We start from the raw sequence: 26,418 nt of genomic DNA, 5'->3' as shown, positions 1-26,418 counted from the left end.
GCCAATCAGGCCCACTTAATGATTGCTAATACTAATAAGCAATCATAAACTAGGGGCATATACTCAGATCATTTTAATTGAGGAAGTGCAAGGTGCAAATGTGTATGTGTGTGCGCGTGCGCATGAGCTTGTGTGGATAGATAAAAATTACACACATGGGATTATATAGGGGTCAGAAAGCTACAGCTCATAAGCCAAATCAGGCCCATTTTTTGTTTATATACATAGCTCATGAGCTAAGTATGGAAAAATGGATTATATATTTTTAAATGATCAAGGAAGAAGGGAATCAAAAGTAGTATTTGATGACACATTAAAAGTATACAAAATTCAAATTTCAGTGTCCATCAATAAAGTTTTATGAGAATACAGCCATCCTCATTTAGTTAAGTCTCTGTGGCTGCTTCAACACTGTAAAAGCAAAGCTGAGTAGTGGTGACAGACAGTATGATCCTGTAAAGCATTAAATATTTCTATCAGGCCCCTTTACAGAAAATTTTTGCTGACCCTTGGGTTTTATCATACATGATACTCTAAAATTTTCTTTAGTCATTAAGCTTTATATTATGTTCAACCTTCCAGGTTTCCTACAGATGACTGCAAAATAAAAATGCACCTAGCATTATTAAACCTTTCCCCTACTGATGAAAATGTCATATCCATAACCAAATTGCTTTCAAAATGGTTGCATTAATTTCTTTCCTAATGGAATGTACCTGGGTTATGAGAAGTTTCACAGCTGTCTCACCTGAATGTAGGCTGTTCCCTCAGCCGCTTGGTAGCCACCCGACATTGGTGCTGAGTCCTGAGCTGAGCCACTGTTTTGGGCTGCACAATCAGTCAATGTTTTATAGATTGGATAGAGGAACCTATGTCTCATTCTTCTCAACTAACCTACTTCCCTAGCTTGGGCCTATTACACAGAAACTTCTGTTATTTAATAAGTCGTGAGAGAAGTGGAAGAAGAGCTACTACTCTTTTTTTGTCCCCCTATAATGGATATTGTGATGGGCCACTGATCCGTCCCCATTCCATGTTAAAACATTCATTTCCCCTCTGTTGTCAGCTCATGACTTTCAGCTGTTTCTCTCTTTGGGAATTACCTTCAGCTGAATAAAGCCATCTTGCCTAACATCATTTCCCCTTTCAATAGGCAAAACCATCCAATAACCAGTCAATGCAGGTATAAAAAAAGCCCATCCACCTCGACTTAAGGCAGGACAATTATAAAAAGCCATCTGGGCTCCAGAGATCCCTGTAGAATCAACTACGATGCAATTAAACATAATCATAGCAAGACTGCTACCCAATTCTTCTCACAGCCCAAAGTTGACAACTACAAAAGTAGGTAACAGGTGACAGACAATTAGAAAGAGAGAGCAACAAGCAATCACACCATTTTCGGTCTTTATGCTCTAGAATGCACAGAGGGGATGTTTTGGACTGAATGTCTTTGTCCCCCTAAAATTCATAGGTTAAATCCTAATGATCAGTGTGCTAGTATTAGGAGATGGGAGCTTTGGTAGGTGATGAGGTCATGAGGGCAGAACCCTCATGAATGGAATTAGTGCCCTTATAAGAGATTTCAGAGAGCTCCCTTGTCTCTTATGCCATCTGGGGACACATTGAGAAGACAGAGTCTGTGAACCAGAAAGTGGGCCCTCACCAGACACTGAAAGTGCCAGAACCTTGACCTTGAACTTTCCAGCTTCCAGAACTATGAAAACTAAATGTTTGCTGTTTATGCCACGCAGAGTATGGTATTCTGTATAGCAGCCCAAAGTGACTAAGAAAGGAGAGAACATCCTTTTTGCCTACTAAAGGCATTAAGTGTGGCCATGCAGGTACCACGGAAGGATAATAGGAAAGAGCCTCCAGAAATTGGCAACTCAGGATCGCAGCTACCAAACTGGAACTCTACTCAGATCTGGCCCCAGGCATCCAACAACTCAAGAGTTGCCTTCATCCTGCTAGTATGCGGCTAAGAAAGAAGGGAAGCCTGTTGTTAGCCCCACCACATTCTTTTCTCCTAGAGAGAGAGAGAACCAAGTCCCCTGACAGTTTCTTAGGAAAGCAGTTTGAACCAGAGACTCAATAGGAAGCTGAACTAGATGGGGCCAGGCACGGACCAACATTGGAAAGCTCAGTGCAGAAGCAATAGCCAAGCTTGGACTGTTCCACTCCCGTCAGAGTGAATGCCACTTGATGCTGGGCATCCATTCCTCTGGGGGGTTCTCTTCTGTGAACCAGCACTCAGGTTAAAGACCCTGCATACTACAGAAAAAACAACAAGGAAAGAGTGACTTTCTCTAAACTTCTGGAAAGAAAGTTCTAATGTGTCCCAAAATGTTCCAGGGGAAGAACCTGGGACTGGAGGTGAAGGGGGTGACTTTGGAATGTAGACTCTGGGGATGTAATCACTGATTTGATGGGTCCTTTTTTAGCTTCTGAAGCCTATGATTTTGTGAACTCAGAACTATTAATACTATTAATATGACAGTCTCGTCCAAAAACCAAGCTCAAACATTTAACACCATGACCTTCAGAACCAGTGAATTCCAGAGGAGCTGAATACTCTAGGAATAAATATTTCCCTTACCATTTTTATAAGTCTGTTGAATATAAACTTTATAGTAGTTTTATAGAGAGAGAGAGAGAGAGAGAGAGAGAGATAGAGAGAGAGAGAGAGAGAGAGAGAGAAAGAGAGAGAAGTGAGGAGGAGAAAGGGGGGGACAAAAGGGCAAAAAAGGGAAGAAAAATACAGTTTTTTAAAAAATACATCCCCTAATCTTTTTCAAAAGAGTGGACCATGGACTACATTCCAGGAGGCAATTTGTTTTGTTTTATAAACCATAAATAAGACCTAACAAAAAAGAAAAGAAAGAAAAATGACTGAAGCATACTATTTGTGATTCTATTAGGCATTGCACATAGCATAGAGCACAGAGAGGAGGGAGATTTAGAGAATATGCTCAATACTTTATAAACATAAAGTACCAAAGATTCCAGTCCAAAGGAACATATCACTAGCTTCCTCAGACTGTACTCCATGAATTACTCACACCAGTTTCTGTAGGGATGCAGGAATTATTGCAAACGGTTAGGTTCTATAAGCATATTGGCAAAGCTTAACTTTACACATAAGAAAAAAATATTTCAAGGTACTTAGAACATCCCCTCTTTTAAATATTTATTTCCTAACTTTTTCTCTTATGAAAAGGGGGAGTTCCCCCAGCTCACCTGTATCAAACCCCGCACTTGGCACTATGTCCACAGTTCCGTGGAAGGCTCCGGCCCACGCTGAGGTAGCAGTGCTGACTGTCGTCGGATCTGTCTTTGTGATGTCACACTGGGGAGCAGGAATCCTGGCTGCTCGCACTGATGGCATCAGCAGGGGCCCGTAGGATGAATCCAGGGCAGAGCCAGCAGAAGGGTGGTGGTGGTGATGGTGGTGGTGGTGGTGCCGGTGGTGCATGTGAGCGTGGGGGTGGTGGTGCCGCAGGTACACATCATGCATGTGGCTGTAGGATGGGCTCACCTGAGATGCCAAAGGGTAGTGCCAAGACTCAGACGCAGGAGGGGGAGGGGCTGGGCCAGTCTGGTGCAGGCCATGTCCCGGCCAGGGACTGGGGTCCGCTGTGGTAAAGGTGCCAGGGGGTGCAGTGACCTGGAAATCAGGATGAACTCCCCCTAAACAGGGTGCAGGGGGCTGGTAAGAGCTGGTCCAAAAGGAAGTCGGGAAGCTACTCCTCTGACTTGCGAGAGCTGAGCTGTCTGAGAAGACAGAAAAATAAATTATTTACATAAGATTCCATTCTGGGAGAGACTTGCCTCCACATGTCCAATATTGTATAGCAGACTAATCAGGATGCACTTTCAGTCCCCACACAGGTGGGTTGAGACTAGGTGAGCCTCTGAGCTCCCAGGCCACATCAACCGCAGGGTTCACGGTGTTGAGTCCCCCCCGCCCTAGTCTGTGCAGTTTATGCAGTCACAATTGATATTAAGGTCTCCAAGTTGGGATTGAAAAGCTTCATTTCCTCCTGAGTGACTTGCTGCCACCAAGTCTGAGCAAAGATCCTAGGTCCTTAGTCCTAGGTAAAGAAAACGTATGCCATAGATGATGTTCGAGTAGGTTGGAAATGATGGTGCTTACTAACTTCCTTTAAATGCAAATATAATTTTCATTCAAACTAAACATTTTAATGCTGAAAGAAACAAATGGAAACAAGGTTGCATTTAATTATGCTCACTGACACTCATTTTCCATCAGAAAGAGTATTCTAAGCTTATTTTTTTCTGTGGAGTTCTGAGAGTCTATAAGAGTAATAGCTAACACTTAAGGATAGTGACCAAATTTCCAACAGTTTCCATGGATGATCTTAACGAATCCTCCCTTCAGGTAGTTATTGTTATCTTGTTGTTACTGTTATTCCCATTTTATCCATGTGGAAATCGAGGCAGGTAAGAAGCCCAAGACTTCACAGCTGGCCAGTAGGAAAACGAGCTTTGAAACAGGTAGCCTGCCTCCTGGATGGCCAGCAGTCTTCATAACTGTGCCACAAGAGGGCACACTTGTCACTATAACCTGAACATTAGATTTTGGTGAAGATCCTGTGGAAATCAAGATTTAAGGAGGAGTGATGGATTTGAGAAGGTGTTGGGAAGGGAAAATAATAGTGATAACCTTCCCCGACTCCGCTTCAATTCACTTTCTCCACTCAATCCTCGTAACATATTTATGGAAGACCTACTACGTACCAAACACAGATGGTCAAGAGATGTCATTTTTAATCACAACCTGATAGAGGACAGACAATAAATCGCACATGCAATGTGACATGGTAGGTGCTCTCATAAAGGAACGCACAGAGCGAGGGCCTGGAAGCCTAAGAAAGAGAGAGCTAAATTGAAAGGAAGAGTAAGGCTAGCCTTGGGGAGAAGTAGTGAAGAGTGTTTTAGGCAAATAAAAAATTATGTGAAAAAAAGACCAAAAATTACACACACACACACACACACACACACACACACACACACACCCTATACATGCAAAGTGCCATTTGAAGGATTAAAAAGAGTTCTGTGGGCAAAGGGTGGAAAAAATTTAGACGAGGATCCAAGAAGGGCACAGATGGGTATGACCTTGCCAGCCATGTACTGAATATGGGTGCTGTCCTGAGAAGGTCACTGAGCTTTGAAAGGCTTTAATCTGGAGAGTGATATAGTCGGATCTCCATTTAGGAAGACTTACACCACCAGTGGGAGCCTGTGGCCCATGGTGTGGTGGGAACGAGTGAGCACTGGATTGGGAGTCTAGAGAGCTCAGTCAGAAAACTAGCACTCAGTTCTTATCCTGTCTCATTTTTATTTGTTTTCGTTGTTGTTAATTCTCACCTGAGGATAGTTTTTTCCATTGATTTTTAGAGAGAGTGGAAAGGAGGTGGGGAGACAGAGAAACATTGATGTGAAAATGACACACGGATTGGTTGCCTCCTGCATGTGCCCCTACTGGGGCCAAGGATCAAGCCTACAACCGAGGTATGTGCCCTTGACCAGAATCGAACCCAAGACCCTTTAGTCCATAGGTTGACACTCTAACCACTGAGCCAAACTGACTAGGGCAATCCTATCTCATTTTATGACCCCAAAGGATCTGTTGACCTCTCTGTGGCTCAGTCTTCTACTAAAAGTCTGAGGCACTTGAATGAAAATTCTAAATATCTTCTGACTCCATACTTCTATCACTCTGTAAAGTGGCCTATAAATTATTTCTATCTATAGATTAAGATAAGGTTGCTTAGAATATTAGTCATGCTTGTAAAGTAAGACAGTATTTTTATACTAGGTACAAACACACACACACACACAAACAAGAAAAACAAACAAACAAAAACAAAACAAAACAAAACAAAAAAAACTTGCAAGATCTTTCCATTGAATAAAGGACATCCTAAGACAGTGACGGCAAACCTTTAGAGCTCGGCATGTCAGCATTTTGAAAAACCCTAACTTAACTCTGGTGCCATATCACATATAGAAATTTTTTGATATTTGCAACCATAGTAAAGACATATTTTTGATATTTATTTTATATATTTAAATGCCATTTAACAAAGAAAAATCAACCAAAAAAATGAGTCCGCATGTCACCTCTGACACGCGTGTCATAGGTTCGCCATCACTGTCCTAAGAACTACTCTGAAATAAAAGCATTCAGAAATCTGACATATCCATGTTCTCACTTCATAAATTTCCAGGCCAGTTTGTTTGTTTGTTTGTTTAACTTCAGGGAAAGCTTGTATAATGTGAATCAACCACCACATCTGTAACTTGACTAACATAATGAGGATATTGCTGTGGTATTCAAACATTTCCTTTCTCTAACCTCCCTAAAGGCTGTGGCACTAGCACTGCAAACTTTCCCACTCTCTCCCGTCTGCTCAGAGCGTTCATCATTCACTCCATCCATCCTATGGACGGACAGAGTCCTGTCTCACAATCAAGTCTCTCCCCCACAGAATCTCCGTGGACCTCAACTCCCTTGGGAAACCTAGGAAATATCAGTCTTCCAAAGGCAAAGGATAGAAGTGGGCGCCGTTCTTCAAGTCTTCGAACAGTCCTGGCAAACTCCCCATTGAGTGAATTTGTTTTGTCACAACCACAATCCATCAGAAAATAGCACTTAAAATCAAACTTCCTGGCACTGGAGCATATACCTTTTATTTAAGAATGGTCTTCTTTGACATATGAAAAATAGCTGCTAATGACAAGAAAGAAAATTGCATAAGCTGTGAGAAGAAAATTCAATTTGCCTTAAGTGAGGCTCATTATGGAATATTTCTCTCACACCCACAATGGAAGCTGTCAATGTGTAAAGTTTAAAACCCATACAAGGAGTTTATAGAGGCTCCTTACATCATACATGCAGCTTTGCCACCACCAATCTGCCATTTTGCTCTCGTAGATCCAATCTTTGGTACCAAATCCTTCATTCTACTCGTAACCGTCGTCTCCTAGTGAGGCCAAAATCCTATATAAACATTGCTGAACCCAACCCGTGGGTGTGTGCCAGAGATAGAGTTCCTTAGTAAAAGCCACCACTAAAATATCCAAAGTACAGAGAGTATATGTCATTTCTCTGGCTGCTCTCCTTTTATTTCTTTTCATTTATATGTACATGGGCCCAATTTTATTTTATAGATGCCTAAGCATTTTGGATATACATGTACAAATGTGAATAATGAACAAATTCCTTACCAAAAATCTTGTCCTATTTAGGAAGTATTGTATTGTGATTAGTGAACACATTGTCATTGAAACTGAAACTCTATTTTTAAAAATGCACTTCATAAAGTCTGAACAAAGCTTTAAAATGCCTTAGGGAAAAATAAAATTAGAAGCAACTTAGTATTTTCCCAGTTGGTATGTCTCCTGAGATTAGTATAATATGCAGCCGTTTCAAAAACAATGTTACATTTTACAAGTAAATGAAATGATACTGAATAGAAAATATATAAGGACAAGTCTAAACTTCAAAACCACTATTGGCTATCTTGATTGTTAAGAAAAAATCTTGATACAAAGAAACAGATGACATGCTTCTTTTCATGCCTGGGAATCAGTGTACTTATTTCATATATATGTAAATTTTTTTTCATTACGTGAGTCTTTGCTCACAAGAACTTAATCACAGCCACATTTGTTGGATGAAAAAGCATATGAGAAACTGTATGAGCTATTTCCATGCAATATTACTTTTCAGGTTAGTGGAGGCAATTCAGACTGAACAATGTTAACTCTCCAGGGTGACTGTGGGATCAGTGTTACTTGACAGTTGGATGATGTTAACACTGACAATCTGACACGTACAAAAATCTGTACATTGATTCAGCTTGCATTTGGGATTGAAAAATACTACATGCGCGCGCGCACACACACACACACACACACACACACACCCTTATTCCTAAACAACAAAATGACAAACGTGATACATTATCCACTACAACCCACCCAAAATATACCCAGTAACTTCACTGTGTGACTTATACCCGAAATATATATTAGAAATATAGAAGAATTTAATGTGGGCCATCAAATGATTCTTTCAATTCATAGTAGCTGGGAGACTTTTTACGTTAACTCTAAATGTCTCTTTAAAAAAATCTAAGGGCAAACAATATAAGCAAGAGAAAATTCAACATTTATTTTTTTAATTAAGTACTGTATCACTTAATTTTGGAAAAAGAACTATATTAAGTGGGAAAATGGGACAATAAAATGCTATAGGACCACTATCAAATTATCTTAAAAACATTCAGAAAACATATTTTTAGAACAAATATTGACTTAAAACAGCAATGTTAAAAGGTAGCATTTATCTTTTTATTAATCTCAGTGAAAAAAAATGCTACCGCATTTTCAACCTAAAGGGTCCTCCCTATAATTTAATTCCCATCCTCTCGTCCTGCTTCCCATGAAAATAAATTGTTGGGTCAGAGGTGAAAGGACATGTGTTCCAATGCTTTCTGTCAGGCGGGAATTAGGCATTACCATTATCTCCAAACATTGCCCTCTATCTACTTTGTTCGAGAGTAGCTCAAAATGGGTCTTGTGACTCTAAAATAAGAGATTCAAAGGTAACAGCAGACACCACACTCTTTGGAGGCACCTCAGACTGCACTTTCCTTCCATGTGCCTGCTCTACACGTCCCACTACACGTCCCAGCAGGGCCTTCTGGAGATCTGGCTCCCCCTTCTCCTTCCCAGCCTCAGTGGCTCAGAAAACCAGTTCTTCTCCCCCTCGCCCTTTTGCTGTTTTAAGTTATTACTCATTTAGAGAGGTCTTTCCGGCCAGAATGAGTTGCTCCAAGCACACACTACTAGATCAATCAAGCAACAATTGCTTTGCCGCTACAGTAAGAAAAGATGTCAGTAAATATGTTACTATTCAGCATAATTTTCTTTTTCTTTTTTAAATCTATTTTTATTGCTTTCAGAGAGAAAGAGATAGAAACATCAATGATGAGAGAGAATCATCGATTTTCTGCCTCCTGCACGCCTGCTACTGGGGATTGAGCCCACAATCCGGGCATGTGCCCTGACTGGGAATTGAACTATGATATCCTGGTTCATAGGTCGATGATCAACCACTGAGCCACACTGGCCGGGCTCAGTATGGTTTTTAAATCAGTGATTTGTTTTGCTGTGGCTCAACTTAACGTCTCCCCTTTCCTACACACACACACACAAACACATACACACACACACACCTTCTGTAATATTATTGGGGCACTGAGATCAATACATAGACATTTGAAGCTGATGTTTCTATTTGGATGGGGATAAGGGGACAATGGGATTCATTAGATTTTCTTAACTGAGATGCCTTATTCAATCTCTGCTAGAATGTGTAGTGAAATATGAAAGAATTGATATTATATCATGCCAAAATACAAATATTTCTTGTCAATTGTTTGCCTAACAGCTGCAAAACACCTAAACAGGACTTTCCTCACACCATCAAGATACACAAAGTATAAACATTATTCCATTATTAGCTGACATTCTATTCTTGCCTGAAGATTTACTGTGTAATATATTCTGCAATCAAACATAATTCAGTTTTAAATTCCTTTGTAGCACTATAGCACTTGTGTGGCACTGTAAAAATTTCATGCCATAAATTAGACCCTATAATTTAATGCAGCTGGTCAGCAGCTCCTGCATAAAGTATTACCACAATGGCCAGCAACGCTGTCAATAGCCTTGAGTACCTACTATGTCCAACACACTGTGCTTTTGCCAGAAATACAAACTTCTAGACACAATTTTTCTGTATAAAGACCCAAGGTTTGTGTTTTATGTGCAAAATGAGTGGACACAAGAAAAAGAGAAAATGCACCTGACCTTCAGTTAGCTCCTTGCATCAAGCCCTATGCCAAGTTCTCCACACACATTATTAAAAACTATTTATTATAACCCCAGGAAATGGATATCAATAAACACATATTATATAGGCAAAACTGAGCCCAGAGAGATTTTAAGTAATTAATTCCAAATCACATTGACCAGACAGTAAGAAAGCCCAAACTTAAACCCAAAACAAATAGAACCCAAAGACTGCATTAACCAAACCTGTATGACTTAGGCAATTAATCCAAAACTCCCCATAACTCTCTTTGTTAGACATGGGGTCTCAATTTATTATACCTCTTTTTAAGATATTATTTTCTAAACCTTTATTTTGTGAATCTATGAATTGTATCCAAGTTATGTTTGGTTTATCTAAAAATGACTGAATCACAACTAGAAACAACGGAATCACAACTAGAAACAACGATGGCAAAGTTCTATTCACAAATGGGAAGTAAATAATACATCTGAAATCACAGAACTTTACAGAGAAAAGATTTCAGTACTCACTTAATTCAACCCCCTTATTTTACAAATAACAAAACTGTAATCAATGATTTCATACAAGATATTGCTAATAAATTCTCCATTGAGGACACTTTTGTTTTCTAATCTGGGGTACATGGTATGAACTTGGTTTATCTAAGTCAGTCACTTAATCATTCAATTCATATTTATCCCAGATCTTCCTTATAGAAATGCATTATCCCAAGTGTTAGGGAAATAATTAGTGCGAGATGGAGAAACGGAAGTCAAAGAGCACAGTGTGTTTGCCTGTGCTACTCTGGTAAACTGACATAAACAACTCTAAAGATTCTTGTTTCTGCCTCTCACTTTTCACTGCATTCCACACCCACCAGCATTTTACTTTGCATTAAACATTCTAAATGCAGTCTTTACTCAGGGTCTTCGCACTGGATGTTCCCTCTGCCTCACATAATCTTCCCCTGGATATTCATGTGGTGCAGAACACTCTTTCTTCCTTCAGATATATGCTCAAATATAATGGTCTTAGAGAGAACATCTATTATTACCCTAATTCCCTTGGGTTCCACTGCACATTTGTTACCTGTCTCTTTCACTAATAAGCTCCATGAGTGTAGAGCCTTAGACTCTTCGTGCACTGATATAGCCCTTCTACCTAGAACATAGTAAGACCCTAATAAAGATGTGCTGTGTAAGTCAATGAATAAAAGAGGAGATAGATTTGAAAGCCAAATTTAAAATAATGCCAAGAAAACTGTAACAATAGTTACTAAAACATTACCTTATTTACCCTCTCTATACTGAAATTTGATATCTGCCCAAATGCCTTCTCTATTCAGTCATGCATATTACAGAAAAAACACTGAACTGTAGAGTTTTTGCATATATACTATACCTCACTTAAAACTATTCTAGTTATAATACTATAGTATAGACAATCACGCTCACATATAGCTATAATTTTGGGCTCTGGTTCCTGCATCCCAGGTTAAATGATTACTAGGGTTGCCTATGCCAGTATTCTAAAAGAAATAGGCACTGTATTTATTACTCTCCTAGGAAAAAATATCCTGATAGGATCTATTATTGATATAACAAACTATTAAAGTCAGCTAATTCATTAAAGTTTTCTTATTTTTACCCTTTCCAAGTTATTAAGTGTATTCATCATGTACTATCAAGAAGAACATTGGTTGGTTACGTAACATCTTATGTTTCCAAGGACTAAGATCTCAGTTCTTTGGGAAGTCTGTAATATGTATTAATCAAATAAGCAGTTATGATTCCCAATCCATCTCTGTCAAGACTCAGTCACTTGAATTTGTAGTCCTCCTTCTGGTTATAGTCACTGCTTATCTTAGTATTCTTCTTATTTACAGGAAGAGAGGGAGGGAGGGAGGGAGGGAGGTGTCATCCTATCTACAGATCAGGCCCAGCAATTTCATATGGCCAAAATCTCCCCTACAAAGGAGCAGAACCATTCCTCTGATGCTGAGAGGAGACCAACCACTCACCACCTCTCACCTGCCCCAACCACAGGTAGCTTTTCCTCATCATAGGATCACCTGCAGCACTTGTTAAAGTGTGATTCCCAAAGCCTTCCTTTAGAAACACTGATTCAGTAGGACTGAGTTAGGTGACCTGCAATCTGTGTTTATAACAGGCCCCAATCAATGATTATCAAATGGGAGCCTGCATCTGAATCACTGGGAGGGCTGGTTAAAACACAAATTACCCCTGAGTTTCTGGTTCAGTAGGTCTGGGGTGTGGTCCAGGAACCTGCATTTCTAATCAGCTCCTATGTGAGGCCAATGTTCCTCATCCTGGAAACCACACTTTGAGAACCATTTGACTAGATGCTTCAAATAACCTAGTGAGTTCAGAAAAAAAGTCCATAACACATTTCTCTAAAACTACCATTGGAATGATGTATTATTTTTTTCTCTAGCCTTGTAATTATCCCAATTAAGATGTCATCCAACAATTTTCAGTGAGCTAGCAATCAGATTCAAACACACCTCTGTGACCTCTATACAGAGAGAAATAAAGAAGAGAATGCCCAATCTATTGTTTTACTTCACCAAGGTCCAAACCATGTAGATATAGTCAGTAATGTCTGGATTGTACAGGACAAAGAGTTAATACACAACAAAGCAGGACAGGGAAAGCTATCGAGAAAACAGAGACGGCTTTCAAAGTTGGTATTCCTGGGCCAGACTCAGATCTCTGCTATGTCACCACGTAGCACCTAGTGGAATGAGCAAGAGCTAATTTTTAAAAGCTGATCCAGGCACGCCTGTTATTTAGACATCCAAATTGGGCCATGGGGGCTTAAGGAATGGTGCCTCGCAGCTAGATCCGGCCACTATAAACTCCGGCTGGTTGCATCACTATTTTCCATGAGGAATTTAAGGGGTGTGACTGCATCTTTTCCAACCCTGCATTCCACATGTGACAAAACTGATCCAGCTGTTTGTCTGAAAGAAATTCCTTGCTGTCCTTAAAAATTAAAAAGCAAGTGGATATCCGTCCTTCAGGGGCAAATCTCCAGCTGGAAACTGGTACAGGCAGTTGCGAAACAGAGACAGGGCCCCGGAGAACATCTGCTTTTAAATTCTTACCTCGCCATAGGGGGGTTAGCCCCATCTTGCTTTTTGTAATGGCAGATTCTGGATGGAGGGTGCTGGCTTGGCCCAAAGCTCTTGAGAAGTGTTCATCCACTACTGACCCAATGTCTCCCTGGAAATAAGTGAAAAGGACACAGCGAGAGTTAAGGTACTCCATCTCGGCAGGCTGGTCTTTCTCCTCCTCCTCCTCCTCCTCATCCTCCTCCTCCTCCTCCTCTTGTTTGCTGGGAAGGGTGACTTCCAGAGAGTCCTGCATCTTGCTGTATACCGCTAACTTTTTCTGGGATGGAATAAACAAAACACAGTATCAAAGACAGTTTGTAAAAAAGCATTAACTATTTAACCTTTCAATTAAAAAATATATATATATATTAACATATGTTCTTAAACTGATTCTTCATCTGCTTTACCCCATTATTCCCTTCCCCAAACCAACCTTCTCCTTCCCACCCTCAAAAACATATACTTCAAATTTAGAAGAAAAATTGAAGTCCTTTATCAAATTATATATTTCCAGAGTGTGAAAGTTTTTTGTTAATCTAGATATACCAAAAGAAGGATGACTTTACAACAAACAAACAAACAAACAAAGACAGATTCCTTCCCCGTTTTTCTTCCACTTTTTATTTTAAACATTTAACGTATGGCAACTATAGTTTGGGACATGGAGAAATGGGGGATGGAGGCCTAATTATCTGAGGGTGGGGTGGAGAAGAAAAGAACTTTCCATAAATGAAATAAACTAAAATAAAAACAGGAATGTAGCATCTTATAAAAGGATTTGGCAGATGTGCCCAACTCATTTCTCAAAAATCAAACTAAAATGACAAAATAAGTCTGTGTGAAGATCCATTTTGCATGGAACATATTTTTCAGATGTTCCACTTACCACCATTATCATAGAGGGAAAAAGGGTATTGTTGTGGCTTACAGAAAATAATACAAGATGCTAGCAATGGCTAGTGTGGCTTTCAAATAAAAATGAGAACATTTGGATGATTAACACATTTTTAAACATATAATAATAGTGATACTAATAGTTAAAATATTATGCCAGACACTTACAAAACTTTATACTTATTAATTGCCCCACTTAATCCTTACAATTCTATAATGCAGTTATTGCTATTCTCCACATTTTAAACATGAAGAAACAAAGGCACAGAGAAGTGAACTGCCAAAGCTCACCGAGCATGTAAGTGGTGGAGTCAGAATGTGTAATAAAAATATGCAGATTTACATATGTGTGTACATGTATGTGATGGAGAAGAGCAGGGGAGGGGTATCTACTGTGAGAATAAAAATTGCCAAAATGTATTCTGTATTGTTTTTCTGTCTGGTAAGTTTTTCGTTGTTATTTTCTTTTTTTTAGCAAAGGTGGAAATTTATTGAAAAACAAACACACATTACTTTTATTATCAACAACTTTAATGTGAACTAGATATAAGGAGATAATGCTGAAGATTATAAATTTCGTTGTTATTTTCTTATTCTTGCTTTTCAGTATTTCCAAACATTTGTCATCGAACACACATTACTTTTATTATCAACATTTCAGAAAAAAATGCATGCTGGAAAATAAATGTGAGTAGAAAAAATAAATCATTCTAGAAAACTCACTAATCACTGAGTCATCTATATACCTGTAAAACTTGATCCTTTGTCATACTATGTTTTTAATTTCAGAAAAAAATGCATGCTGGAAAATAAATGTGAGTAGAAAAAATAAATCATTCTAGAAAACTCACTAATCACTGAGTTTTTATAACAAATGTTATCACAACACCTAACTCCAACTCTTATGTTTCTAAGCTTCAAAATCTGTAGCCACAAATTATAAATGCTTCATTCAATAAACTAAACTCTTTCCCCTAGCAGTGAATATGTTGTTCTTGCATGAGGTAAGTCCTGAAATGTTCAGGTATATTATGACCAACTGCTTGTTATTTTGGGGCTGCTATTTATAAATATGTGTATTTATAAATATGTGTATTGATTTTTTGTTTAAAATATGTATCAATATAATTAGCACTTTGATTATCTATTGATAAGTAGATAATTCATTCCTTGTGAGTGTATATGTTCTGCTGCTGAATAGATGGTTGTAATGATTGAGTGGTTATATTTCTTATAGTCTCTTTGCACAGATTTGAACATGTTTATAGCTAACTCCATTAGTAAAAACACCACAGTAGCATAAGTTATATATAAAATGAGGGACCGATGGTCCCGCTATGCCAAGATTACAGGTCCAATCCTCTGTCAGGGTGCATACAAGAAGCAACCAATGAAAACATAAGTGGGAGGAACAACAAATCGATCTTGCTCTCTCTTCCTCTCTCTCTAAAATCAATCAATAAATAAAAAATATTAAGTGAGGGGATTGATCTAAATGACCTCTAAAGTTACTCCTAACTTTAAATTCTGTTATAAAATTAAATGAATATTATGATTTGTTAGTCAAATCACAGTCCTGTTTCTCTGGGCACATGTGCATTTACTCGGAGTCATACCACATTAAGCATATACACACACTCTTTGCCTAATTCTCTGGCATATTAGAAAGAAGCAGTTTTTATATGGGAAGGAAAGTAAAACTAATCTACAGAGTAGCTTCACTGTCCACAAGAGTTCATTATTATCTATGAAGTTGATTTTAATTTTCTGTTAATGTCCAGTTCAGCCTTAGTTTGTGAGAATTGAGTTTCACAGTTATTTCATTTGTTTTCATCCTGGCTGTGTTAATTACCCAAAGAAGGCAATGCGTTACTTTATCCCAATTAGCAATCAATTATGAGATGAAATAAAACTAAATTGGTACATACGTAAAAATGTTTAAATTGCAAATCCTAATATAAATGTAGTGGAGTATTATGACCTATACCAATAATATATTTTTTAATTTTTTAATTGATGGTAGTTAAATTTAGTGTATACATTTACTATTTATTTAAAATGGTAGAATTTGATCATTGCAAACTAATTTTATGTTTTCCTTTTTAAACCATTGTTGAATGGCTGGATACAAATAAATAAATCTAAAAATGACATACTTTTCAATATAAAATGGGAAAAAATGAGCAAAATCTGCTACCCTATCATAATGCCTTTTATTAATCTATTTTCTAAAAATCATTCTTTTGTTGATGGACACATTGATTCCCTATATTTTTATATATCATATAAATGTAATATGTCTGCCTATGCACATATGCATTTATATGACTATATACTAATATATGATTCCTTTTGATATGCAAACACCTGTGATTCTACTAAAATGTCTACATTGACTCCTCTATGTAAGTAAAAATTTTTGGAACTATTATAAAATATACTTCTTTTTTTGTTATTATTCTCCCAACTCTTTAAGGCAGGTCTACTAATTACTTAAATTTGACTGGAGACTATCAAACAAAAAAAATGAAAAGGAGCCTATGACATATTTACCAATAAGGAGTAAAAGAGGAATACTTATCATTCATTCCCTCTTATACATTTTTCATATTAAAATTGGGGCAATTTTCACAAATTAGAGTGAATCAGTTTAAACATTTACATTTACAATACACACACACACACACACACACACACACACATTTTATAGCCTTACCACCAACATCAATGTTTAAAGGGAAAATTCTAAAGTATCCAAATGGCCTGATAGCTACCTAAAATGCTAACATTTAATTTGCATACATTTTTCAAACACTGAGTCTGAGCATGAAGAAAACAGAACAGAATCTAAACAGCAATTGATCGATATGCTGACATTCACAACATCCTAATATTCTTCTGCATGGACTCCAGCCTCAGCTACTTTCCATGACCTATGCTTTAGAGTCTAAGTTAGACTGTAAATCAATTATTTGCCCTTTTTTAAAACTATGTTACTCGTGTGCACTTTTCCGTATCACTTTGGTGTTTGTTCCCTGGAATGAAACTTTCTTAGTGTTATCTTCTATCTTGAGAATATAGAAAGTTCAAAATGTTGAGAATAAATCTCAAATCATCAAAACCTAGATTTCTCGAAACAACATTGAAAAGCAATCTAGCTCATATTTTTCTCAAAACGCACAATCATTCCCTAAAAAGAGTCAAATCTCTCAGAAATGTTCTTGCTCTTCTTATGAAACCCTGAAGAATGGTTAGCAAAAATAAAGAACCCATCCAAAGGGACTTCAAAAACTACAAGCTGGTTTATTTAATGCACATTAACTGGCTCGTCTCCATCGCAGAGTAATGGCTATTGTCCAGGTAAAATGACACTCAAGTAAAGAGAAACAATGAGCAAGTTAATAGCCACAGAGCTAAGACTAACTCAGGAAGAGGTTAAAGCAGCGGTGTGAAGGAGGCGGCTGGGCAGTGCAAACCGTACCCAGCCACCTCGCAGCCTGCCATCAGGCGCAACAGAAACAAACTTGCACAGGAATGTGCAGGGGAAAGGGTTTGTCTGACAAGAGAAAGACTTCCATGTCAGGAGCCAAATACCACTAACTCCCCAAGGCTTAAGCCTAAGAAAAGCCAAATGATTACTGTGCATATGTGGAAACTTTTTTCCTAAGGAAACAAAAGTATTTTAATGAATCATTGGATATTTTGAAACAGCTTTTTGCTTTTCTTCTTCTTCTTTTTTTTTTTTTTTTTACTTTCGACTGGCTATCTTTTCTAAATGCAACAATTTTATGTCCAAAATATGCTTTGGGTATATAAGAGTAACCTATAACACTAGCCAGAAGTAACTGTTTCAAAATTGTGAAGTCCATAGAAATAGCACATTGCTCTTTGATCATATTTTTCTGAATTCACTTGAATAACAGATTTTAAAAAATATCTCAGACAGGCATGAAATTTTGATCCTTAGCCTATTTGGAAGAGGAGGAATCAGGTTATGGGTGGGTGGGTCAGGAGAAGGAAGATATGCCACAAATTTTCATATTTTTGACTAACTCTCTCAAACACATTGTGAATAATTATTCCCAATTTACATATGCAAAAACTGAATTACTTGGCTAGGGTCATCTAACTACTAAATAGCAGAGATAGAACTAGAACCTACTTCTAACTACCTACAAAGCATGTACAGAGAAAATAGACAGCAGGAAATGAGTCTCTATAGGATATTTATTTTAATTGAATAGGAAAACAGATGCCCGGAGTCAGCATGGCATCACATGCTAAGTAAGGGGAGTCTAAAGTTATCTATAACATTAAAACAATTAGTAAACATGTATTGGAAGTATGGCTATTAAGAAATGCAGTATTCTTCATTATATACTAGTATATTGATGAAACTGAACTTCTATATCTAAACATGTATTGTCCCCTTGACCAGTCAGATAGATAATGCAATTGCTGACCATGTTTCTGGAAATCTTTTTGGGAACAGTGAGCAGAGCCAGTTTGTGAAGCACAGTCACACCTTGAGATTCTATTTGTTTGCTATTTTTAATTTGTTTTGTTCTTAACAGTTGTAAGGAGCAAACCAAAAATAATATTAACATGATCAGCTATTTTTTAGCACACTTGCCTCTCAATGATTCTGGTCATGATCAAAAATCAAACCAATTTTTTTTTCAAACCCCTCTCCTCCAAGAATGAACATTTTCCATTCATGTTCAAAAAAATATGCCACAGGCTTAGAGAGAATTTCAAAATTTTCATTCCCAAAATTGTTTAAGCAACGATCACAAAATGAAGGTATGCGTTCTCTCTCAAACTGACTACTATGAATGAAACAATAGTTCCAATGTATAAATTTCTGGTATATTTGTATAAACCTATTATAAGACTTAGGGCATGATTTCAGTTTTTAAAGATATATCTGTTATTCATTGAATTGTCCATTAGTTCCTATTTTGTCAGTAATAGTGCATAGACTTGGAGCCACAAAGATCAAAGTCATAGCCTGCCTCTAAAGTTGTAGTTGGGAAAGCATTGTAAGGGCAATAGAAAGTAAAGGGAATCTTATAGCTTATTCATATGGCTAATTGTTTTATTTCTTCAAGGAGCTAATACTCAAAAATTTAAAAATAAGAAAAGTAAGAAGGTAAAGTCAGGTAAGTTACTAATTGTTTTCTTGTTTCTAAGGAAAGCTAGATGAGAAGGGAGCACATAGGAAGGACTGCAATAGGAGAAAGGATTTAACCAAAACTTGTCCATGAGTCTGGGTAACCCTCTGGCCCTCAGCTTCCTCTTCTGAAAATGAGGAATTTTGACTTGATTATATTATAGAACTGGTCCAATTCTATATCCTAATAAGCAACATGCTGGAGCTCTAGAAAAATTCACACTTAATTTTGTTTCTTCCATTGGCTGCCTCATCTGATTTTGCAGGACACTAGCCAAAAACACCCTACAGACCATTGAAGACTAATTCATTTCCAGACATGGGTCATCTAGCCCGATTCCTAGGAATTAGTTTTGGCACTTCTTTTATCTGTCTTCACAGTAACAAGAAATAATGCATCCTTTGAGGCCCCCCACTAAGTCCCACACGGACAAGTGTTTTGGCATACTAAAATAACATACTTTTAAGAGCAAAAGACACCTGTTTACTTTAGGTCATTTTGCTTTCCTATATTAAAGTAAGAGATAAGTGAAAAATAGTTCAGCTACCCCAGTTCAGACCACACTTGTAAATTACTGGCATAAATCTGGTATCCACTGAACTATCTATAAATATGGCATTTATGACTTCTTTCTAGCAGCAGATGTTTGGGTCTAATGGTTCAAGGCACTCTTAGGGTCTTCCTAAATGAATAGTTAAAGCAGAAAACCAGCTGCTTAACGATATGTGTTTTGAAAGATTCAAGGCACAGTTTTGCACCCCCCCCCCACAACTATTTCCTTTACTTGTATCTGCCAGAGACTGATATTCAAGTATCAGAGAGCTTTTGTTTCTTTCTCTTTTCTCTTTAAAATGATTTTTATTATTTTCCAACCACAGCTTACATTCAATACCATTTCATACCAGTTTCAGATGTACAGCAAAATGGCTAGAAAACCATGTACTCTACAGACTTGTCCCCCTGCTGCCCCAAGCACCCACCTGGCCCTATACCCAGTTATTTCAACATTATTGACTATATTCTCCATGCTGCAATCCACATTTCTGTGGTTATTCTGCAACTACTAATTTGTACTGCTTAATCCATTCACCTTTTTGACCCAGCCCTCTAACCCCTTCCCCTCTGAAAACTGTCAATCTGGTCTCTGTATCTTTGAGTCTGTTTCTATTTTTTTTTTGTTTGCTTGTTTGTTTTGTTCCTTAGATTCCACATATAAATGAAATCGTATGGTACTTGTCTCTCTCTGACTGGCTTATATCACTTAGCATAAAACCCTCTAGGTCCATCCATGCTGTCACAAAAGATAAGATATCCTTTTTTATGGCCAAGTAGCATTCTATTGTGTAAATGTACCACGGCTTTTTTATCCACTCATCTATTGATGGGAAACTGAGCTGCTTCCAAATCTTGGCTATTGTAAATAACTCTAATGAGCGTAAGGGTGCATATATTCTTTCAAATGAGTGTTTTGGGTTTCTTTGAATTTATTCCCAGAAGTGGGAAAGTGGAATCACTGGGTCATAAGACAATATTTTTATGAAAATGATACCTTAAGCTATTTCCCATTACTAGATGTATTAGTTTTTTGTTTGTTTGTTTGTTTGTTTTTAGAGAGAGAGAGAGAGAGAAAGGAAGGGAGAGGGATAGATAGAAACACCAATGAGAGAGAAACATCATCGACTGGCTACCTCCTGCACCCCTCCTCCTGGGGATCATGCCTGCAAACCGGACATGTGCCCTGACTGGGAATCAAATCAGTGCTCTTTTGGTTCATTGGTCAGTGCTCAACCACTGAGCCACACCAGCCAGGCTGTTTTTTTGTTTTGTTTTGTTTTACACTAACTGGAAACAGGACCTGTGGGAATTTGATCCAGGTTAAGCACCCAAATTTTAGAATAATAGTCATCTAACTCACAAATTTGTTTTAGGATCTACCTTAAGCATTCTGAGCATAATATTTTTAGTCTCCCTGAAAATTCCCTTTGCAGAGAAACATAAGACAGAAATATACATACTGCCTATTGGGGTAAGCTCAGTGTTTTTTCTGTAATAGCCCAGAGTCAGTGTACAGGTGGTTCGACCTTCTGAACACTCTCATTCCCTTTGGTGTGGGACATGTCCCTGCCACCCCAACATCATGAGACTTAATAGGTGCTCAGTGAAGTGGAGCTTCCTTGCATTTATCCAAAATACCCTTCACTTCAATTTTCAAAGAGCGTTACCTTGTCCTGGCATTTGGTTTCCATCACTCCGAATGATTTTATAGATTTCAAGCCTGCCTTTACTATCAGTATTGTAATCTTCATTCTGGTTGACTGCCAGAGACAACAGTTCAGTTAGTTATTTTAAAGTTTAATTTTCTTCTCTAGCTTTGAATCTTCTGGCTGCAAAGTTATTGGGAGCATAAAACTGTGGGGCACATTCAGCTCCTGAGTCTCTGCAGTCAAGTAAATCTGTGTGGTGTGGAATTATAGGGGCTGTTTTTTCTCAAAGAAAGTCCTGGATGAATTCTTATAAACCCACTTAAGTCCTTGTTTACAGTTGCAAAAAAAATTAGATCCTGCACCGTAAATAAGTGGACTGTGTATTGAAACTACTTAAGATATAATTGTATTCGTTCTTCTTCATGAATCTAAACTTATGTTGGGATAGCAATGAAATATGAGGCACTTAAAGCTGACTGCTAATACCACTTCTTGCATATTATTTTAAATAAATAAATGTTCATTTGCTAAGTGGATATCCTACCTCATCAACAAAGGATGCAACATGGATAGCAAAAGTCATTAGCATAATACAAATGCTTGCAAAAGGACTTTGGAATGCCTAAACTAAAAAAGTACACTACCAAGGACTTGGAAAGAATTTCAAGCTCCAAGGCCAAAGAATCTACTGCATATTAATCTTCTTTATCAAGAAGTTGATTTGGAGCGCGAAAGACAAGAATAAGCTTATTGTGCAATAGCAAAAAAAAAAAAATCTTGGGATACTGCATGGCATGGTGGAAAGATGCTATATTGGGGAGTAGGGAATTCTGAAGGTTCTAATTTTGTCACCAATTAGCTTTGAGATATTTAGCCAGGCATCTGAGTCCTATCACTATCCATGTTCCTGTTTGTAAAAGGAGGGCTTGAGGCAGGTTTTTCCAGTTTTTTCCCCCTGACAAACAAAATCTCAGAGAGGTTTTATTACTTAACCGAGGTGGCAGAGTCCAGAGGAAGAGTTTGAACTCCTACAAATTTATAACTGGAGTTCCTCCCAAGGGCATTGAATTCTTTCAAGTGAAAGATGCATGCAGTGACTGTCATCTTTGAAGAGGACAGAGTAAACGTGCTCTTACTTGAAGCCCGAAGTCTGATTGTTAAAACTTCCTACGTCCAATTAGAAAAGTAGCTATTGTTCTCAGCTTTCACTACCCCATCTACGAATTCTACAATTCTGAAAGTTTTGCTTTAAGCATCTTCCCGAGGTTAACATTATTATAGAGGGTGGGGCGGGGTCAGAGAACAACAGACTGTCTGCACTTAAGATGAGAAATCCACTGGGTATGAAGAGAATCTATGATTTCAGATCATTTCCCTCAATGTTTCCTGACACATATTTTGAATTTTTTTCTTGGTTCCTACTGTCACTGTTAGAATACAAGCGCATTCCTCTCTACACATGTTCTGCAGTGTCATCCTGCCTTCAGAGCATGTGCCGAAAGACTGAGTCAAGAGTTCTCATGAGATGTGAGGGGCTGATGTAGTAAGGCTATAAAGAGATGGTGGGCCAGGGAGTTTAGCATTCTTGGCAAATCCTGACTCTGCAGAGAACACGGCAAGATTTATGCAGAGCCATGCAGTTTCTAGGAATGAACGCCAGGGCCTATACAATTTACCCAGACATATTTGCATATTACTTGGATTCATTCAGCCTACTCTACACCTAGGTAACACATTGCAGTTAGCTATGGCTTTACAGTACTAACCCATTACCCACCTACAATGTATACGTTCAATAAAAACCTTAGCTTAAAATTTTAAGTGTACATGTCTGCTGTTAGGAAAAAGTTGAAAGTACACATGTCTGGAGTAGGAAGTTCTAGTGTTCCAAATTTTTTTTTTCAGCTATATGGTCATACATGAAGAGGACAAATATACCTATGTTTAAAAATCCATCATAATGAACCATTTTAAAGTATACACCAATTTACAAGAACTTCAGAGCTATATAGATTTGAGAAAAAATCAGTTCAAAGATACACTACTACAACTGAATACAGAAGTCATATAAAACTTCAGTGCTCTGTCTTCTAACATTTTATTAATGATCATTACACTTTATTAATAACTCTATCATTTTTTCTGCTTTTTCCCCCCTTTTTTTCCTCCTCAACAAATCAAAAGTTTAAATGCAGTAGAAGTAGTAGCCCTTATTTTTGTCTCCCAGGCAAGATGTTATTAGGGGTCACTTCCCATGTACGGAGAAAAGGATCTTCATGGATAATAATGATAAAACCTTATGGAATGCAAAAACAACCAAAATATGTATTCTCAGATGACTGCATTGGGGCCAAGTCAGTATCAGTCCCACTTCACCCACGCACCACACAGTCTAAAAATGCTGTCAGCCTGATAAGAATTTCCTGATTTACTCTTTTTTCCAATAGAAAATATAGGTCATCAAAATAAACTCCTGACGGTGAAAGAACAATAGTTATACTAGCAAGTCTCTTTTTCATTTGTTAGCCAGTTATAGGCAAATAGTTTCTTTACTTGACTAAAAAAAAGAATTAATCTTGAACAAGCCATTTTGGTAAAAGCAAGATAAAAATTTGCAAGCACATCTCTCAACTAGGTTATCTAGGTCAACTCAGCCACACATCTATTCAAACAAGATCTACAGAATTCCAAAGTACAGTGGAAATTGGTCATTATTTACTAATATGTGCCCCTTGCCAATGTTGACAAGTCAGGTAACAGAAAGAGCTCATTCTTCAGTTTATTGATAGTCTTAGCAAAAGAATGAAATTTGGGGATTGAGTCTCAGGTCTATTGCAAATGTTAGGTAAAGGACTGGAGTTGTTTCTTATTGAAAGCTAAATGTTGTGGCTTGTAATTTATAAATTTTCTGTTATTAAATTTTAAAGTCTAGCTCAAAAAAAGTATTATAGTTCTAACCCCGGTCACAGATTCTTCATATTTTAATGGGGTTATTTTCACAACTCTAGAAAATAAAACCTTATTCACATCTACTAATTCAAGTTATTTTTTAAGGGGAAAAATACCTTCCTGGATGTTCAGTAAAGTCTTAGTCTGTTGCACATCCACATTCCAACTGATAATTGAGGGCCTCTACCGTCCCTGCGATGGACGCAAGGAGAGGAGGAAAGGGTGTGTCACCCAGGACAGTGTTATTAAACACAGACACTGACTTCCAGCACCTCTTTGCCTCACTCCCTAACTTGTACTAAATGGTTTTCTTCATTATTTATATCTTTTATATTTAAAGCCAAAGAAAGACAAACAGCATAACCAAAATGTTTTACTCTGTCATCCTTGACCACAAATTACAAAATGTTTTCCCATTCTCCTCCCCAAAAGTAATCTCTGAGATGCTGAGCCTGCTGAATATTAAATAATAAAAATGATAGCAAGAAAGTAGTCTTAGTTGGTCCTTGCGAACCTCATTGTGTGGCAGAAAAATCTGAGGCATGAACCCTTTCCGAATCAGATGAACTTCACAGTCCCTCAATTCTAAACAGAAGTTATGATTTCTTTCCAAAGAGTAGCACTATAGCACTACAAATCTAGCAAAGAGACAGAGGAAAAAAATATATAGAAATTAAAAGGCCAGATTAACTAAAGAGCCAAACCCTTAAGACTGTCATAAAACATATAGTTCTTGAGAAACAACAAATCAATAAATTCAGTGGATTGTAATTTTCTAACCTTACCTAGTTCCCTCATAAGTGTATTTTTTAAGTCTCACCAAATCAACCCACTCTAATCCTAAGGGTCTGAAGATCCTGATTTGCTATAACCCAGAGCCAGCACTCGCCTGTGTCTTGTGCAGCATAACTAAGCTTTGACACACTCTACTGGTGTCCAGAGAGGAATACCCAGGGGTACTGAGTGTCCAGTTCCCCAGAGCCGTACTCTCCCTTCTGAAGGACTATGTCATCTCCCTGGCTCCCGGACCCCTCTCACCAACAGCGTTCTCAGTCACTCTCGACATGGTAGAGAACCCTGATCCAAGGCACCTCTTGGCCAGAAGGACACACACACACACACACACACACACACACACACCACACTTCCAACAGGCTGAACTCTAACACCTCTGTGCTTTGGTGGAATGCAGGGTGAATGCGGGTGGGGTGAGGATGAAGAGGGCACAGGGGTAAAATATATGGTGACAGGAGACTAGACTTTGGGTGGTGAGCACACGAGGCAATATACAGATGATGTATTAAAGAACTGTACAGCTGCAACATTTAATGTTATTAAACCATTGTTACCCAAATACATTTAATTTTTTTAAAAGTGAATGAGGAACTTGGGGACTAATCCCCGTCCTCTAAGTGGTAGTCTTAAGAAGACACAGTCTGCAAAGAAGTTCTAGTAACGTTTGAGAGACGTTACTCCACACCGTGTTCTACCAGAAAAATCCCCATTCCCTGAGCTCACCGTCCAGGTAAGGCTACCTCCCCTATCGATGTCAGGGACACATTTCATCCCCTCAATCAAGGAAACCCTGAAACACTCAACCTCTCCAAAAGAAACAAAATATTTGGTTTAAGGGAAGTTTACTCACATACTCCTAGGACAGATGCCCTTGGTGAGCTTCAGAGAACTGAGCCCTAAGAGCTGGGGTGGCTATGAGGGGCGCCTGTGAGTTCCGGTGACACACTCCCCGAAGCCCCCAGCCAGGTAATGCCTCGCTTCCAGCCCCCGCCGTCCGCCCCCCGCGCGTCCCTTCCTGAAGCCTCGCCTCCTCTCTTCTGATCGCTTTCTGCTCGGGGCGCTTCCGCAGGTCCCAGAGCATCCTCCGCGCCACGGCCCCCCACGGGACGTCGCCGAAGCCCCAGCCCGACGCTCGCGGCGCCCCTGGCCCCCGCCCCCGCCCCCGCCCCCGGCTGGCTGCCCGGCCCGTGACTCACCTGCTGGCCAGGTTGGGGCGACGGGTGGTAGTAGGCTGTGGGGCAGGTTGCAGCTGCCACAGGGTTGGGCAGATACTGGGGCGCTCCATACGGCTGGGGGTGATACATCACCTCCGCACAACTCATGGCAGCCGGGGCAGCGGCGGTCCCCGAGCTGCCGCCGCCGATCCGTGCG

At 38.6% G+C, this 26,418-nt stretch overlaps 1 protein-coding gene across 3 annotated transcripts in view; it reads right to left on the bottom strand.

The window, feature by feature from the left end:
• VGLL3 (vestigial like family member 3) overlaps positions 1–26,412 on the bottom strand; it is a 52,442-nt gene extending 26,030 nt beyond the window's left edge. The window contains exons 1-4 of one of the 3 annotated variants that reach the window (XM_014457399.2): positions 26,244–26,335; positions 24,369–24,444; positions 13,023–13,308; positions 3,241–3,774 (exon numbers count right to left, since the gene is read on the bottom strand). In XM_014457399.2, coding sequence (XP_014312885.1) covers positions 3,241–3,774; positions 13,023–13,284 — 796 coding nt within the window. In that variant the 5' untranslated portion in view covers positions 13,285–13,308; positions 24,369–24,444; positions 26,244–26,335. Of the gene's footprint in view, positions 1–3,240; positions 3,775–13,022; positions 13,309–24,368; positions 24,445–26,243 lie in introns of all 3 variants that reach the window. The other 2 variants (XM_006090548.2, XM_006090549.2) reach the window with 2 other exon arrangements.
• Positions 26,413–26,418: the final 6 nt, after the last annotated feature.

Source organism: Myotis lucifugus, unplaced genomic scaffold (genome assembly GCF_000147115.1).
Source record: "Myotis lucifugus unplaced genomic scaffold, Myoluc2.0 scaffold_75, whole genome shotgun sequence".
Lineage (NCBI taxonomy): Eukaryota > Metazoa > Chordata > Mammalia > Chiroptera > Vespertilionidae > Myotis > Myotis lucifugus.
The sequence above is the reverse complement of the archived record's forward strand: the minus strand, read 5'-3'. Positions and strand labels throughout refer to the sequence as shown.